At 36.3% G+C, this 16549-nt stretch overlaps 1 protein-coding gene across 10 annotated transcripts in view; it reads right to left on the reverse strand.

Annotated features, from left to right (window-relative positions):
• Positions 1–16549, reverse strand: part of mvb12bb (multivesicular body subunit 12Bb) — a 264229-nt gene that overhangs the window by 136967 nt on the left and 110713 nt on the right. For 6 of the 10 annotated variants that reach the window (XR_012383534.1, XR_012383532.1, XR_012383531.1 and 3 more), the window contains 1 exon segment: positions 10502–10617. The exons of 1 other annotated variant lie outside the window; for it this stretch is intronic. Coding sequence is in view for 5 of the 9 variants with exons in the window: in XM_073908970.1 (XP_073765071.1) it covers positions 10502–10612 (111 nt within the window). In the remaining 4 variants the exon portion in view is untranslated. 10 annotated transcript variants of the gene reach the window in all.

Here is a 16549-nt window from a genome sequence, read left to right on the forward strand (position 1 = left end):
ACCGCAGTTGCCATAAATCACAAATGATCAGTGTTTTCAATCACAAGTGACTTATGTTATGTTTTAAATGCCGAAATGCACATTAGTAGTAGCAGAATAATCATTTACAGTTCATGAAATACACCACAGTTGTCTGTGAAAAGGGCAATAATATATTAAGCATGATCTGACAACGTGCTTCATTCAGTATACACATTGTGTGCATAATTAGACATTTTGTGCTCTCTGTTTTGTACTTTTGCACATACGGGTCAGTTTAGGACCACGATCTGTTCATACTGCAAATCTGCAATTTGCCACATTTACAACAACAATGTGAACAGCTATGCAAAAAAAATCTGATCTAAGAAAAAATCCGATTTGAGCACTAAGCCTCAGAGTGTGAATGTAGGCATTCGGCCTGCGGCCTCGTGTTAACGCATGCCTCCCACCATTGCCAATATACAGCCATATTGCACTGGTACTTGTGTGATATTGCTCATATATTGATACTAAAAGATTACAAATTTCTTTAAATATATAAATTATGTTTTTACATTGTAAGATGCATTCTATATACAGTTGAAGTCAGAATTAGAAGCCCCCCTTTTTTATTAGCCCCCTTTTAGTTTTTTCCCCAATTTCTGTTTAACAGAAAGACGATTTTTTCAACACATTTCTAAACATAATAGTTTTGATAACTCATTTCTAATAACTGATTTATTTTATCTTTGCCATGATGACAGTAAATAATATTTTACTAGATATTTTTCAAGACACTTCTATACAGCTTAAAGTGACATTTGAAGGCTTAACTAGTTTGTTTAGTATAACTAGGCAGGTTACGGTAATTATATATTGTATAACGGTATTGTATAACGATGGGTTGTTCTGTTGACTATCGCTTACAGGCGCTAATTATTTTGACCTTAAAATGGTTAAATGTAATGATACATAAAATAATTTTTAGAAATTAATTATTTATTATTGATAAATCATGTTTGCCACCTCAACTCAACTTCAGACAGACAGACAGACAGGCAGTGCAGGCAGGCAGGCAGGCAGACAGAAAGACAAACAGACAGACAGACAGACAGACAGACAGACAGAAAGACAGACAGAGAGTAAATGTGGTTGTCCATGACTGAAGCTCTCAGGAGGAGTCTATACATCAGCACAATATCCAGCTCTCTTTCCCATTGCCCCCCTCCCTTCACTAGACAACCCGTCCTGGACACTTTTTCCAGGTCAGTGCCCTGCTCCTCCTGACAGAGTAAACAAAGAGCCGGAGCTGTGAAGCCCAAAGTCAAACAGGGAGGAAACCAGGCACCAGAGGAGTCAGCTTGCCACCGCACAGCCGGGCCAGACACACGCAGACTGAATGAGGAAACAGTTGATAAACACTGGGACTGGCAGTGGGAGGAGAAAAGCCTCTTCTTCTTTAAAAAATGGGCTTAAGGCAAAGCAGATGAATAGTGTAATAAAAAACACTTCCATTGAGAATTGCAAACAGTTTATACATTATAAATTTTATAAATAGTGTTTAAAAGACATTATTTAATAAATAAGTGCTAATTTGCATATTTCTTGTACACAATGTCATCAATTAGAGTCAAAAGCTTTTACAAAATACATAATTACAAACAGCCAGAAAAAAAATCACAACATGACATTAAATAAAATGCTGTATATAATCGATCAAATTGTGTTCGTTTTCATTCATTCAATCATTCATTCATTCATTCATTTATTTATTCATTCATTTGTTCGTTCATTTGTTTGTTCATTCGTTCATTGTTTCCTTCGCCTTAGTCCCTGTTTTTATCAGGAATGATCCTATCTGCAGATTTACACAGTGAATGCTTTTCCAGTCACAAGTACTGGAAAACTCGCATTCACACTCATACACTACAGCCAACTTAGATTATTTAATTCAACTGTGGACTGAGGTGAAAACCGGAGAACCCGGAGGAAACCCACGCAAACACGCAAAGAACATGCAAACTCTACACAGAAATGCCAACATACCCAGCCGGGGCTTGAACCAGCAACCTTCTTGCTGTGTGTCAACAGTGTTAACCACTGAGCCACCATGTCGCCCCCTCCATGCCAATGCTCTGTTTCTATTCTGTACACTATAAGTCAAAGCAGCTTTGTTATTTTAAAACTGACTGACTTTCACTATATAGCCAAAAACAGCTGAAACAGAATTGTCTTCAACAAATGTCTTCCTACACACAAAAAAACATTAACCATTGAGCCACTGTGCTGCCTTCATCAGTTAATCTTTTTTTTTTCTTTCAGTTAAAGTGTTAAAATGTTAAGAATAGCTAATAAACAGCAAAAGTTTTAAAGTTGCACTCCACAAACACAGTGACAGTGACGGAGGGCGTGTCTAAAGTTAGTACTGACCCGATCATCAGATCATCATGCCAATGAAATTAGTCCGCAATCGGCTACTTTCTGAGTTGAGGTATTTGCATAAAGCGATCTGCGGTGCGTTTCCGAAAACCATCATTAGCCAATAGAGCTCCACAATTAATAAAGATCACAATCTCGATTCGACCCCCTAGACGATCTTAACCCAGCATTTCTACGATTCTGCCAATCATATTGTCAAGTTCGGGAGAGAAGCAAAGGCAGCCGCCCAAGTGTTCACATTGTTTCACATACGTTGTTCAGCAACGTGGACACCAATGGTGTTAAAATGGTGTTGAAAGAGCCACATACTGTATCTATAAGGTATAATTTACTTAAAAACGCAATTCTGTCTTAATGTTATGATGATTTGCGGCCGCAAAATCACACGTGACGTGAGCTGACTGTGACCTGTTACCACACGGCGGGCAGGCGGCCGGGCGGGCAGGTGAATAAAGTCTACTTTAGTGAACAGAACCTGCATAGGCTATGAATAACAGGTAAAAACGTTGTAAACAATATTCAGTTTGTGGAACAGAGCGATAGTCTGAGAGCCGCGCGGGAATTATGAACCGCATTTAGCAGTGAAAATGAAACCGAAAGCATGCACATCATTTAAACAATTATATTGCATTATAGAGTTATGATGTTTATTAAAGTGTCAGGAACAATACATTTAGCTTTCAAAGCTGGTAACTTGTTTGTGTTTCAAAATAGTATTCTTTTTTTTTTTATGTCAACTATAGTGGACACCAGGACCATCTTCACGTAATTAATGACTGCATGTTGTAGGAGGCAGAAATAAAGCAGAGAGGATTCTTTATAGGATAGATGAGAGAGACTCTGATTTAGAGTCTGACAATCAGACAATTAGAGAATTAGAGACAATTAGAGAATGACAATCAACTTTAAATTGTTTTTATGTAAAAAAAAATTTTGGATTAACATCACTTCTTTTTTGTTTTTCTTTTTTTTAGTTCTGCCCTTTTTTAGACTAAACTGTTTCAGGAATTTCAATACAAAAGAAAAAAATGGTTTTTGTTTTGTTTTTGTTACATTAATACTAGAATAATATCCCTTTACAGCCATATTCTGTACAGTTTTGTTGTCTGAGTTTGGCTGATGTTTTGAACTAAAATGGGTCCTGTGGTCCACTACAGTGGACATGCTGTAAAATAAAAAACAACAACAAAAAGTAAAAACGTAAATTGTAGAAAAAGTGTGAAAATTGTGTAAAAAAAAGTGTGTAAATTGTAGAATGTTTTATTTTTTTTTTTTAACCCAAAGGATGTAGGAAATCACAGAAGGAAAAAAAAAGAAAAATTAATTTGGGTCTCAGGAGGATATATATACATACATACATGTTTGTTTGCATTCCACAAACAGTAATACAAACAAATATAAATCTTTAAGAGTTTTTGTATATATAAATATATATATATATATATATATATATATATATATATATATATATATATATATATATATATATATATATATATATATATATATATATATATATATTTATTTTATTTTTTTTGCCTGTTAAAAGCTTGTTTATAAAAAACAAAGCAATTTAACCTTGCTGTTAAGAGAAGTAGGTCTACTGTTGTCTATCAGAATATAAAACAAACAAAAAAGTAATAAACTAATTACTGAATGACAAATGTTTCAATCATGGTTTACATGTGTCTGCACAAAAAAGTTGTTAATAAATAAACATGTTTGTTTGTGCAAACAAAGTGAAAGAGTTGCATCCTGCTGCGTGTGATGGAGGGAAAGGCCAAGCGGAACAGGGCCTCTGAGAGCGACGCTGGTGCCATGTGGTGCACACCGGATCCTCAGCGCCAACGGGCACAACCCCAGCACCGTGCCAACCCTCGCACAACCCGCCGGAGACGGCAACAGTTGGGCACTTGCGGGCGGGACGGGAAGTCAGAGTGAGAGAAGAAAGAAGACGGAGGAAAAGCGGAGAGGAAGAACTGGAGCTGCCCGTGAGCTTAACACACGCTTCTTTTATACAGCGTTTGCTTTGTGCTTTGTTTTATTCACAAAACTTCCTCTCTCCCTCTCTTTCCGCACTGCTTCTTTTCTCAGTCGTTTTGAGGCACACCCACCCACACATACAAACACACACACACACCATTTTTCTAGAGGCTATTGATACTGTTGTCCTAGTTTCCCCTCTCTGTGCTCTGGGATTGCTGAGAGTTGCAGAAGTGCCGGAGAAGTAGTCGTCCTTGTGTCAGTGCCATCTGAGCCCTAAACAAATGCAGGGCACTGCCGGTGCCAAGCTCTGTTGGAGGCCGAGTCTGAATGAGTTGTTAAAATCTATCCTGAGGGCAGGCCGAAGGATTCACGGCCAGGGGAAGAGCCCGAATAAAGTCAAACCGTATCAATAAGTTATGGTTTCTGCCTTCAGGGAAGGGAAATATATAGGAAAACATTGTTTTACCTTTTTAAATGTTTCACTTGGAGAAAAGCTAGCATTTTAAATTGTATAAAATTAGGCTCTGTTATAAACTGAACCAGTTGACAATTCATGAAATGATATGAACCACAAACAAAATCAAGAATTTACAGCTGAATGCGGCATCAGTACAGAATAAGCAAAACCTCTCTATCATATGCTCACTTCAGAATATCTACTACTGTAGGTTATTTTGAGCACTGTTTGACTGATATTGCTTGACTACAATGGTTTCAGTCATGGTTCACATACTGTTGGTTTTTGCTTACTATATGAATGTGGTTTTGGATGTAACAAAAAACTATAAAATTGCATATCCTATACATTTTTCCTGTGTGAAACAACTGAGAACCCATCACAAAATATTTACAATAAACTAATCTATACCTAACCAGACAAAATACCTGACTATAAGGTATGGCATTTTTGTTCATTTATTTCTTTTAAAAATCATAAGATAAAAACAAGGGAAAAAATAATAAAAAATATGTATATATTTTCTTACATTTTAGCTCTATGTAAATTTAGTGAAATTTGTTTTGGCAACAAAGAATAATGCATTTATTTTTTCATCAGCTTAGTCTCTATTTCAGAGGTCGACATAGCGAATTAAGCCACCAACTATTCCAGCATATGTTTTTTGCAGTGGATGCCCTTCCACCTGTAAACCAGTACTGGGAAAAATCATACACACTCATTTAAACACACATACACTACGGCTAATTTAGTTAATCCTATTCACCTATAGCAGGTGTGTCCACACTTAGTCCTGGAGGGCCGGTGTCCTGGAGAGTTTAGCTCCAACCCTAATCAAACACACCTAAACAAGCTAATCAAGCTCTTACTAGGTATACTAGAAACTTCTAGGCAGGTGTGTTGAGATTAAGTTACCAGGACACCGGCCCTCCAGGACCGACTTTGGACACCCCTAAACTACAGCTAACAAATTTGTACTCTGAGGGAAGCTGGAGCACCCAAAGGAAACGCCAACTGGTCAAGCAGGGACTTGAAACAATGACTTTCTTGCTGTGAGGCCACAGTGCTAACCACTAAGCCACCGTGCCATCACAAAAGAGACTGTTTATTCATTCATTCATTTTCTTTTTGGCTTAGTCCTTTTATTAATCTGGAGTCACCACAACAGAATGAACTGCCAACTTATCCACCATCTGTTTTACACAGCGGATACCCTTCCAGCCACAATCGAGCACTGGGAAACATCCATACACACTCATTCACACTCATACACTACAGACAAATTAGCTTACCCAATTCACCTACCACATGTCTTTGGACTTGTGAGGGAAACCAGAGCACCTGGAGGAAACCCACGCGCACACGGAGAGAACATACAAACTCCACAGAGAAATGCCAACTGACCCAGAAGGGACTTGAACCAGCGACCTTCCTGCTGTGAGGCGGCAGCACTACCTACTGCGCAGAGACTGTTTATATATATATATATATAGTGATTTTTTTTATTTAATTTGCTCACAATTTTTTAGAGCATTAAATAAGATTCTTTTGTTGAAACTGTGGTCTTCTGTGATTCATGAAATATGTCAATGGCTACTGACACTTTGAGGGAAAAAAATGCAGAAATTAATACTTAATGGCTCTTGATGATACATTGAGATTTCATGAAGCTAAACAATGGGTCTGTATAAAATAAGTAAACATTATTTATAAAATTATTCTATTTAATCCACTGCAGCCTCAGCAAACAGTGCTGAGCAATGTCAGTCTGTAATCAAAAAGATACTAAATGGCACTAAATACAGTAACTTGGCCTCAAATGAAAGTCAATTAATAGCAAATGTTAATGTGTAATAGCAAATGTAAATGTTAATTTGTTTTATTTAAAAAACTAACTCTAATATGCTCTCACTGGCTACTTTATTAGGTACACCTTATTAGTGGATCTGGTGACTGTGGAGGCAATTTGAGTACAGTAAACTTATTGTCATGTTCAAGAAGCTAGTTTGAGATGACTCGCGCTGTATGACTCGGCACTTTATCCTGCTGGAAGTAGCCATCAGAAGATGGGTTCACTGTGGTCATAAAGGGATGGATATGGTCAGCAACAATTCTCAGGTGGGCTGTGGAGTTGACACAATGCTCAATTGGTACTAAATTGGCCCAAAGTGTGCCAAGAAAATATCACCCACACCATTACATCACCACCACCAGCCTGAACCATTCACACAAAGAAGGATGGATCTATGCCTTCATGTTGTTGACGGCAAATTCTGACTATAACATCCGAATGTTGTAGCAGAAATCAAGACTCATCAGACCTCGCAACGTTTTTCCAATCTTCTATTGTCCGTGATCATGTGTGATTTGTAGCGTCAGTTTCCTGTTTTTAGCTGACAGAAGTGGCACCCGGTGTGGTAGTCTACTGCTGTAACCCATCCGCCTTAAGGTTCGACATGTTGTATGTTCAGAGATGCTCTTCTGCATACCTCAGTTGTAAAGAGTGGTTGTTTAAGTTACCAGTCTGGTCATTCTCCTCTGACCTCTGGCATCAACAAGGGCCCGCAGAACTGCCGCTCACTGGATATTTTCTTATTTTCTTATTTTCCATTCTCTGTAAACCCTAGAGATAGTTGAGTGTGAAAATCCTAGTAGATCAGCAGTTTCTGAAATACTCAGACCAGCCGTTCTGGCACGGCAGGCACTTTTTTCCAGGGGTTTCAGTACAGCGTAACCGCTATTACGTCATCGGGTGGGCGTGGCCTATATGTGAATTTGCATAGGTCACGGATCATGCGCAGATTGTGAAAACAGCCGTTTGATTCAAATACCTGTACGTATTCGCAGTGGTTTTGTGTCCAATGCCTTTTATATGCAGTACTTTAAAATAGCTGTCCTGATCAGGTGTTTCATGTATGATCACTTTTATATACAGTAACATCAGATACCTGTCCTGATCTCAGGTGTTTCATGTATGATCACTTTTATATACAGTAACATCAGATACCTGTCCTGATCTCAGGGGTTTCATGTATGATCACTTTTATATTATATACAGTAACATCAGATACCTGTCCTGATCTCAGGGGTTTCATGTATGATCACTTTTATATATATTAACATCAGATACCTGTCCTGATCTCAGGGGTTTCATGTATGATCACTTTTATATACATTAACATCAGATACCTGTCCTGATCCCAGGTGTTTCATGTATGATCACTTTTATATACAGTAACATCAGATACCTGTCCTGATCTCAGGGGTTTCATGTATGATCACTTTTATATTATATACATTAACATCAGATACCTGTCCTGATCCCAGGTGTTTCATGTATGATCACTTTTATATACAGTAACATCAGATACCTGTCCTGATCCCAGGTGTTTCATGTATGATCACTTTTATATTATATACAGTAACATCAGATACCTGTCCTGATCTCAGGTGTTTCATGTATGATCACTTTTATATTATATACAGTAACATCAGATACCTGTCCTGATCTCAGGGGTTTCATGCATGATCACTTTTATATACATTAACATCAGATACCTGTCCTGATCTCAGGGGTTTCATGTATGATCACTTTTATATACAGTAACATCAGATACCTGTCCTGATCCCAGGTGTTTCATGTATGATCACTTTTATATTATATACAGTAACATCAGATACCTGTCCTGATCTCAGGTGTTTCATGTATGATCACTTTTATATTATATACAGTAACATCAGATACCTGTCCTGATCTCAGGGGTTTCATGTATGATCACTTTTATATTATATACAGTAACATCAGATACCTGTCCTGATCCCAGGTGTTTCATGTATGATCACTTTTATATACATTAACATCAGATACCTGTCCTGATCCCAGGTGTTTCATGTATGATCACTTTTATATACATTAACATCAGATACCTGTCCTGATCTCAGGGGTTTCATGTATGATCACTTTTATATACAGTAACATCAGATACCTGTCCTGATCTCAGGTGTTTCATGTATGATCACTTTTATATTATATACAGTAACATCAGATACCTGTCCTGATCTCAGGGGTTTCATGTATGATCACTTTTATATACAGTAACATCAGATACCTGTCCTGATCCCAGGTGTTTCATGTATGATCACTTTTATATTATATACATTAACATCAGATACCTGTCCTGATCTCAGGTGTTTCATGTATGATCACTTTTATATACAGTAACATCAGATACCTGTCCTAATTCCAGGTGTTTCATGTATGATCACTTTTATATTATATACATTAACATCAGATACCTGTCCTGATCCCAGGTGTTTCATGTATGATCACTTTTATATACAGTAACATCAGATACCTGTCCTGATCTCAGGTGTTTCATGTATGATCACTTTTATATACAGTAACATCAGATACCTGTCCTGATCCCAGGGGTTTCATGTATGATCACTTTTATATACAGTAACATCAGATACCTGTCCTGATCCCAGGGGTTTCATGTATGATCACTTTTATATACAGTAACATCAGATACCTGTCCTGATCCCAGGTGTTTCATGTATGATCACTTTTATATTATATACAGTAACATCAGATACCTGTCCTAATCTCAGGGGTTTCATGTATGATCACTTTTAAATACAGTAACATCAGATACCTGTCCTGATCCCAGGTGTTTCATGTATGATCACTTTTATATTATATACAGTAACATCAGATACCTGTCCTGATCCCAGGGGTTACATGTATGATCACTTTTATATTAGTTAACATCAGATACCTGTCCTGATCCCAGGGGTTTCATGTATGATCACTTTTATATTAGTTGACATCAGATACCTGTCCTGCTCTCAGTTGTTTTGTGTATGATGACTTTAAATAAAAATAGAAAATAAATATGAGTTATGTTAATTAACTAAGATTGAGAAAGAAAAATTATCCACGGTTTATTACAGAAAAATGTGGTATTTATTTGTTTAAACATGACTGAATACCATATTTTAAACTACAAAAACACGGTTAATCTTACCACAACCATTATTACTTGGTTTACGTTACCATGGAAGTACAAAAGCCCAGAGACAGTAAAACGGAGTAAAACGAGGTCATCTGTTTTTGCTAATGAAATCTTTAAAATATAACATTATAAAAACAAAACAAAAAATAACCTGTATGATTGTTTTTTTTCCTTCGTTATCCACCGCGGTAGGTTCTTTATCCATAATCATCCGGTTTGAAATGACCGCGCTAAAAAAGAACATGTACTGCGCATGATCGGTGACCTCTCAGTATTGTTTTTTTTCTTTAAGGGGGCGTTTCCCAAACGCCGACCAAGCCACGCCCATTTTACGTCGTGGTAATGAAACCCCTGGAATTTAGTGCATGCCGTTCTGGCACCAACAACCATGCCACGTTCAAAATCCCTTAAATCCCCTTTCGTCCCCATTCTGATGCTCGGTTTGAACTGCAGCAGATCACATTGACCATGTGTACATGCCTTAATGCATTGAGTTCCTGCCACGTGATTGGCTGATTAGAAATTTGCATTGACGAGCAGTTGGACTGGTGTACCTAACAAAGTGGCCGGCAAGTGTATATATTTATAGACTAAGAGAACCAAAGCACATAATACAGTTTATATTTAGCAGGTGCAAACTCACAATATAATAGTCGGCTGGAGGTTGTCTCTTGGATGCCAGTACACCGACATCACTGACGGCTTCAGGCAGCACGCCTAATTTAGCACCGGAGATATCCTGAAGATCGGCCATGCCTGCTGCACGAGACAAATAAAAGTTCAAAATCACACCTTCACTTACAGCAGCTTATTTTTACAGCAAAACAGCTCGCACATCCCACCAACGCAGCTCTTCTGCATAAATAACATCTAAAATACAGGAAGAAACCGCAAAACGCTTGAAAGGTGTGAATTTATTGCCGCGGGAACACTTGAGAATCTAATTTTATTTTCACATTAAAACAGTATATAAATATATTAAGGCACTTATTTTATTTCCAAGCCTTACTGTTTGACGTGTTTAGCTGGCAATCAGTAACTGTTTTCGAGTGTATGTGTTGACAATAAGTTTGGCAAACAAAGACACAAGAAAACAGACCTACACTTGGATTCACAGGTGAGATAGTGAAAGAAAGAGAAAAAAAAGTTATAAATACATAAAAGTAAACTCTGATGAAGGCTTTTCAGTACAAGACTGAACTCCCAGTGTCAGTAAACTGAATGATAGTCATTGTGTTAATAGCTGGGCGTTTGAGTCTCCTAAAAAGCAGAGAAACAATCATGCGGCAGGTCTCGTTTGTACACTAAATAAGCAGCGCAGACACAGACAATAATACTGCTGAGGGTCCAATTAGCAGGGTAATTAATTACTGCAAACCTTTTTCCCCCTCCTGTAATGAGCTCCAGATATATGGAGTGGGCTGACATTATGTTCTGAACTGTTTCAGATGAAATGGTTTTAGTGGCGGTTGTATATAAAGATGAGGGATCTTCAGTCTCGCATTAAAGAGTGGGAGTAAACTTTTCACTGCGTAAATGCCAACCAGCAAATCTCTGGAAATGAGCTAGTGCCTGCAGTATATATGGCCTCTTCCCAATTCGGTGGTACAGCATGTTGTACATTTATAGAGATATTACAGTATTACAGAATGTGGGATTTCTGTTATGCATGGAAAATTGTTAAAGAGCTATTAAAGGGGACCTATTATGCAATAATCACTTTTATAATGGGTTTAAACACAGTTGTGGGAACAGTCTGTGAATATAACCAGCTTCTAATGATAAAACATTATTAATTAGATTTTTTTTTTAATCACACTTCATAAAAACAGTCTGATTGACATTCTTCCTTTGAATGTGTCATAGAAGGGGAAAGCCCCACACATTAGTGTCAATCTCTCCTTTATTAGGATGTTAGTGTTGTTTTTAAATCTGCCACTATGCTGACACATGGCCATTTGTAGCTTTGCACTCATTTGGGGAAAAAAACAGCAACAAAGCCCCCTTTAAGATAAAAAAAGCTTAAGGCATACATTGTGTTGAGTATTAAAGACTACAGAGGAAAATAGAAGCAACAAAAGAGCAATAATATAGGCTGCTGTGACAATTATCTCCTTCTTTGTGTTTGTTATGTTTAAATAAATAAATAAATAAATAAATAAATAAAATAATCATTATTTAATTATTAATTTATTTATTTATGTATTTGCTAATTTTCAATGCCTATGCTGTTTTAGCACACATATTTTACACAAACCAGATAAGTATATTTATGGTAGGTGCAAAACCACCCTAATCAATCAATAGAATATAGAAAACTTAAGCAGTTGTTTAAAACGGTAGTGATGTGCTTGTATTCGCGGAATTATAATGTGACTTTTAGAGCAGGAGGATTCACTGAATCAGAAAAGTTATTCTTTCTACCTAAAATTTATTTTAATTAATTAAAAATTTTATTCAAATGGATCAAATATATTTAAATATACTGCAGCAATTGTCATTTTGTCTGAAATGTTGGTAAATGACACTGCTTTGTTAAGCTGTCTTCAGACTGAAAGGAGAATTGTGATCTGTTTTAAAAGAAATAATAATAATAATAATAATAATAATAATAATAATAATAATAATAATAATAATAATAATAATAATAAAAATAATAATGATGATAATGATGATGATGATGATGATGATGATGATAATTTTCCAGAACTGGGTTGCAGTTAGAGGGGCATCTGCTGCATAAAACATATGCTGCAATAGTTGATGATTCATACGGCAGTGGCAACCCCTGATAAATAAGTGACTAAGCTGAAGGAAAATGAATGAATGAGGAAGATGATTTTTAGAGCATTGTGAAACACAAAACAAAAGGCTCATACAAAAAAACTCAATGAGGTGAGGTCATACTAGCACAAGTTTTACTTGTTTATGGTATTAGTTGATGAACTAACACTGAGCACTATATTATTATATTTATTTAAAATGTGTTAATATTTATACTTATCTCTATATTTAGAATTGTACATTTAATATATTAGTCTCAAAACATGATTAATGCAATATAAATTGCATTGTTTATGCAATAGCACCAAGAACACATCTAAAGGCTACACTAGATGCAGTTTTTGAATGCTAAGATTGTGATTACATCTAAACAGTCAGTTAATAATTCTTATTATAAAAGTAGGCTATAGAGAAGAAAGCTCTGCCTCATTTACATTAATATATTCGAAGATTTGGTTAATGTCATATATTCGAATAATGAATTAGCACAACACTTGGAATTGATACTACTTGGTAATGTAATGTTTTAGTTTGTCCACACTGTAATTTGTTTTTTTGTTTATTTTTAGACCCTAATCTCTGCTCTGTTGACGTGTGGCGTTGAAAATTCAATTGTGCAATTTAACAAAGTAAAATTCATCAACATTTTAGTAGTTTAAATCACTATTTTATACGGTAAATAATATAGAGAGAATAAAGACCATAAAATAACAGAAATAGTTCAGGCAGTTTGTTTACAGGTTTTTGAACTGTAATTTACAACACCAAGCCAGACAGTATTTCACTTCACATTATTCAAAATATCAGTGAGTCACTTTTTCAAACTTTTCAACATCAAAAGTTCATTTGTTCATTTTCGTTTCAGCTTAGTCCCTTTATTAATCTGGTGTTGCCACAGCAGAATGAACTGCCAACTTATCCAGCATATGTTTTACACAGCTCTTCAATGCCCTTCCAGCTGCAACCAAGCCATACACACTCAGTCACGCACATACACTAGGGACAATTTAGCTTACCTAATTCACCTGTACCGCATGTCTTTGGACTTATGGGGGAAACCGGAGCACCCGGAGAAAACCCATGCGAACAGGGGGAGAACATGCAAACTCCACACAGAAATGTCAACTGACCCTGCCGAGGCTCTAACTAGCGACCTTCTTGCTTTGAGGCAAACGTGCTACCCACCACATCGCCAACAAGATAAAAAGTTATAAGAGGAAAATTAAGCTCCAGTAATGCGATTCAAATAAGTAAACAAACAAATAAATAAATAGATAGATAGATAAATAAATAAATAAATAAATAAATAAATAAATAAATAAATAAATAAATAAATAAATAAATAAATAAATAAATAAATAAAAACAAAATAGGGAATACTGTTGTTTTTTTACAAAGTGATATATGAGCAATTCCATGAAAATGTCAACCTTTACAAAAATAAAAACCAGTTTAAATGAGCTCATTAAGGTCTATATTTTAATGTAATGATGTGCTCTCGTGCTCTCAAGAAAATTGCTTTATTTATCTATGAAATATGATGCTTGTGCCAATGGTAAATTTCATTTTCATCCAACCACATTTCATGCTTTCAAAAAAGGGGTTAAAGACTCACCTTTGCCATGCTTTATGTTACAGTAAGCATTCTGCAGAAGTATTGGGGTCTGTAGTATAAATAATTACACTCACTTTTTCATAACATCACTGCCTTTTTAATTTAAGAGCTACATATTTACGACATGCAGCACGGTGGCAGAGTGAGTAGTGCTCTCGCCTCACAGCAAGAAGGTCACTGGTTCGAGCCTCGGCTGTCAGTTGGCGCTTCTGTGTGGAGTTTGCATGTTCACCTCGTGTTTGCGTGGGTTTCATCCGGGTGCGCTGGTATCCCCCAGAAGTCCAAAGACATGCGGTACAGGTGAATAGGGTAAGCTAAATTTTCTGTAGTGTATGTGTGTGTATGAGTGTGTATAAATGTTTCCCAGTGATGTGTTGCAGCTTGAAGAGCATCCGCTGTGTAAAACATATGCTGGATAAGTTGGCGGTTCATTCTGCTGTGGCGAACCCAGATTAATAAAGGGACTAAACCAGTGATGTCTAAACTCGGTACAGGAGGGCCAGTGTCCTGCTTAGTTTAGCTCCAACTTGCTTCAACACACCTACCAGGAAGTTTCTAGTACATGTAAGAGCTTGATTAGTTGGTTGAGGTGTTATTGTTTAGGGTTGGAGCTAAACTCTCCAGGACACTGGCCCTCTAGGACCGAGTTTTTACACCCCTGGACTAAGCCGAAAAGAAAAAAATTTAATGAATGAAATTTAAGAAATAACAAAGCTTCAATCATGTCCGCAACATATTAAAAATTTCTTATTGTGTAATTAACATTATCACAAATAAAATTAAACTTTATATGCAAAGCCAAAATATGTCCATGCTAAATATGATCGACAATTCATCTCAGGTCTTTGCTCTAAACGACCATAATTTTGTGTTACTGATGTGATCATTTTGAACTATATAAGCAAATGACTAGTGCATATTTGTTTATTATGATGCTGCGTTACAATTACTGACTTACATAATATCTATGTTATATCAATAAATTGAACATTTCAGTTAAACATAAACCACCTCAGTAACATTTCAAAAACAAATGTTTAATAAAGAGTACATAACGATTTACATATTGCCATAATCTTGGTGCATAATCTTGGTGTTTTGGCGATGCATCATAGTGGACCTTGTGCTGAAGCACTCCCTGTTTATTTTGTAGATAACTGACCATCGAATAATATTTTAAATAATTAAGATACAATTTATACCAAACAAAATTCAAGAAGATATTTTTCCAAGAAAAATATATTAAGTGTATATTTTTGTTTGTGCCCGTCTTACACAACTGTACGAGAGAATGATTTGTTCCGTTCCAAAAACAAAAATAACAAAATATGGAATACTGTTTTTTTTTTCTTTTTTTTTTTACAATTTACAATGTAATATCATAATACAGTTGAAGACAGAATTTTTTGTCTACCTTTAATTTTTTTTTCTTTATTAAAAGTTCACAAAACTTTGAGTACTTTTTTTGAGATTTTAAATAATTGTGTGTGCTGAGCTTCACTTAAGACAATGTTAGCACCTGCTAGCTGTAATTGTGGGAAAAAAATGGATAATTTTGAGCTTTTGTCAGCTAATTTCAGCTTCCAGGATTAAAATGATTTTTGTAATGAAATCAGCGACTTATCGCAAAACTGCAAGTGCAAAGATGACATGTCGGTTTCTCATTATTATTTCTTATCCTATGAGAAGAGCCTGCTTCTTAATTATTTATGACTGCTCGTGCTTTCCGAAGGCAAAGCAGACCTGCCAGGGCCAAGCTGTGAGACACAGACCCATGGCACACAGTATTTAGCTGTTAATGAAGGGTCGTATGTGTTTGTTTCCATGATCATCTAGTTTGTTGCATGTTTTTCCCCACGATGCTGTCAGGGCCGATACAGCAAAGCAGTTTGTGTGCAGCAAGCATTTTTGTCGGAAGAGCAGTACGAGAATTGAAGAATGGCAGACGTTGGCTTTTATCAGAAGTTTGTTCACATTTAAACACATCGCCATGCTGGTTTGTTTGCCTAAATCCTCTATACCAACAGGGCTAATGGTTAAAACAGACAGGGCAAGAGACCTGCAGCACTGAGTATGCATTCAGACCTATGATTCAGACCCGGGGATTGAGGAAAAAGTCCTCATTTATAGTGTTTATATGAACACGTTTATCTTTATAATGATATAAATTGTGGTTATCTGTATATGAAATTACGAATAACAAATGTAGCAGTGCATTCAATTACTGCTTATTTCTTTGCATTTCAAATTTGTAAACTATAAAATCATGCGTCTCCTCACGGTTTGTGTCTC

The sequence above is a fragment of the Danio rerio genome, chromosome 8 (genome assembly GCF_049306965.1).
Source record: "Danio rerio strain Tuebingen ecotype United States chromosome 8, GRCz12tu, whole genome shotgun sequence".
Taxonomy (NCBI): domain Eukaryota; kingdom Metazoa; phylum Chordata; class Actinopteri; order Cypriniformes; family Danionidae; genus Danio; species Danio rerio.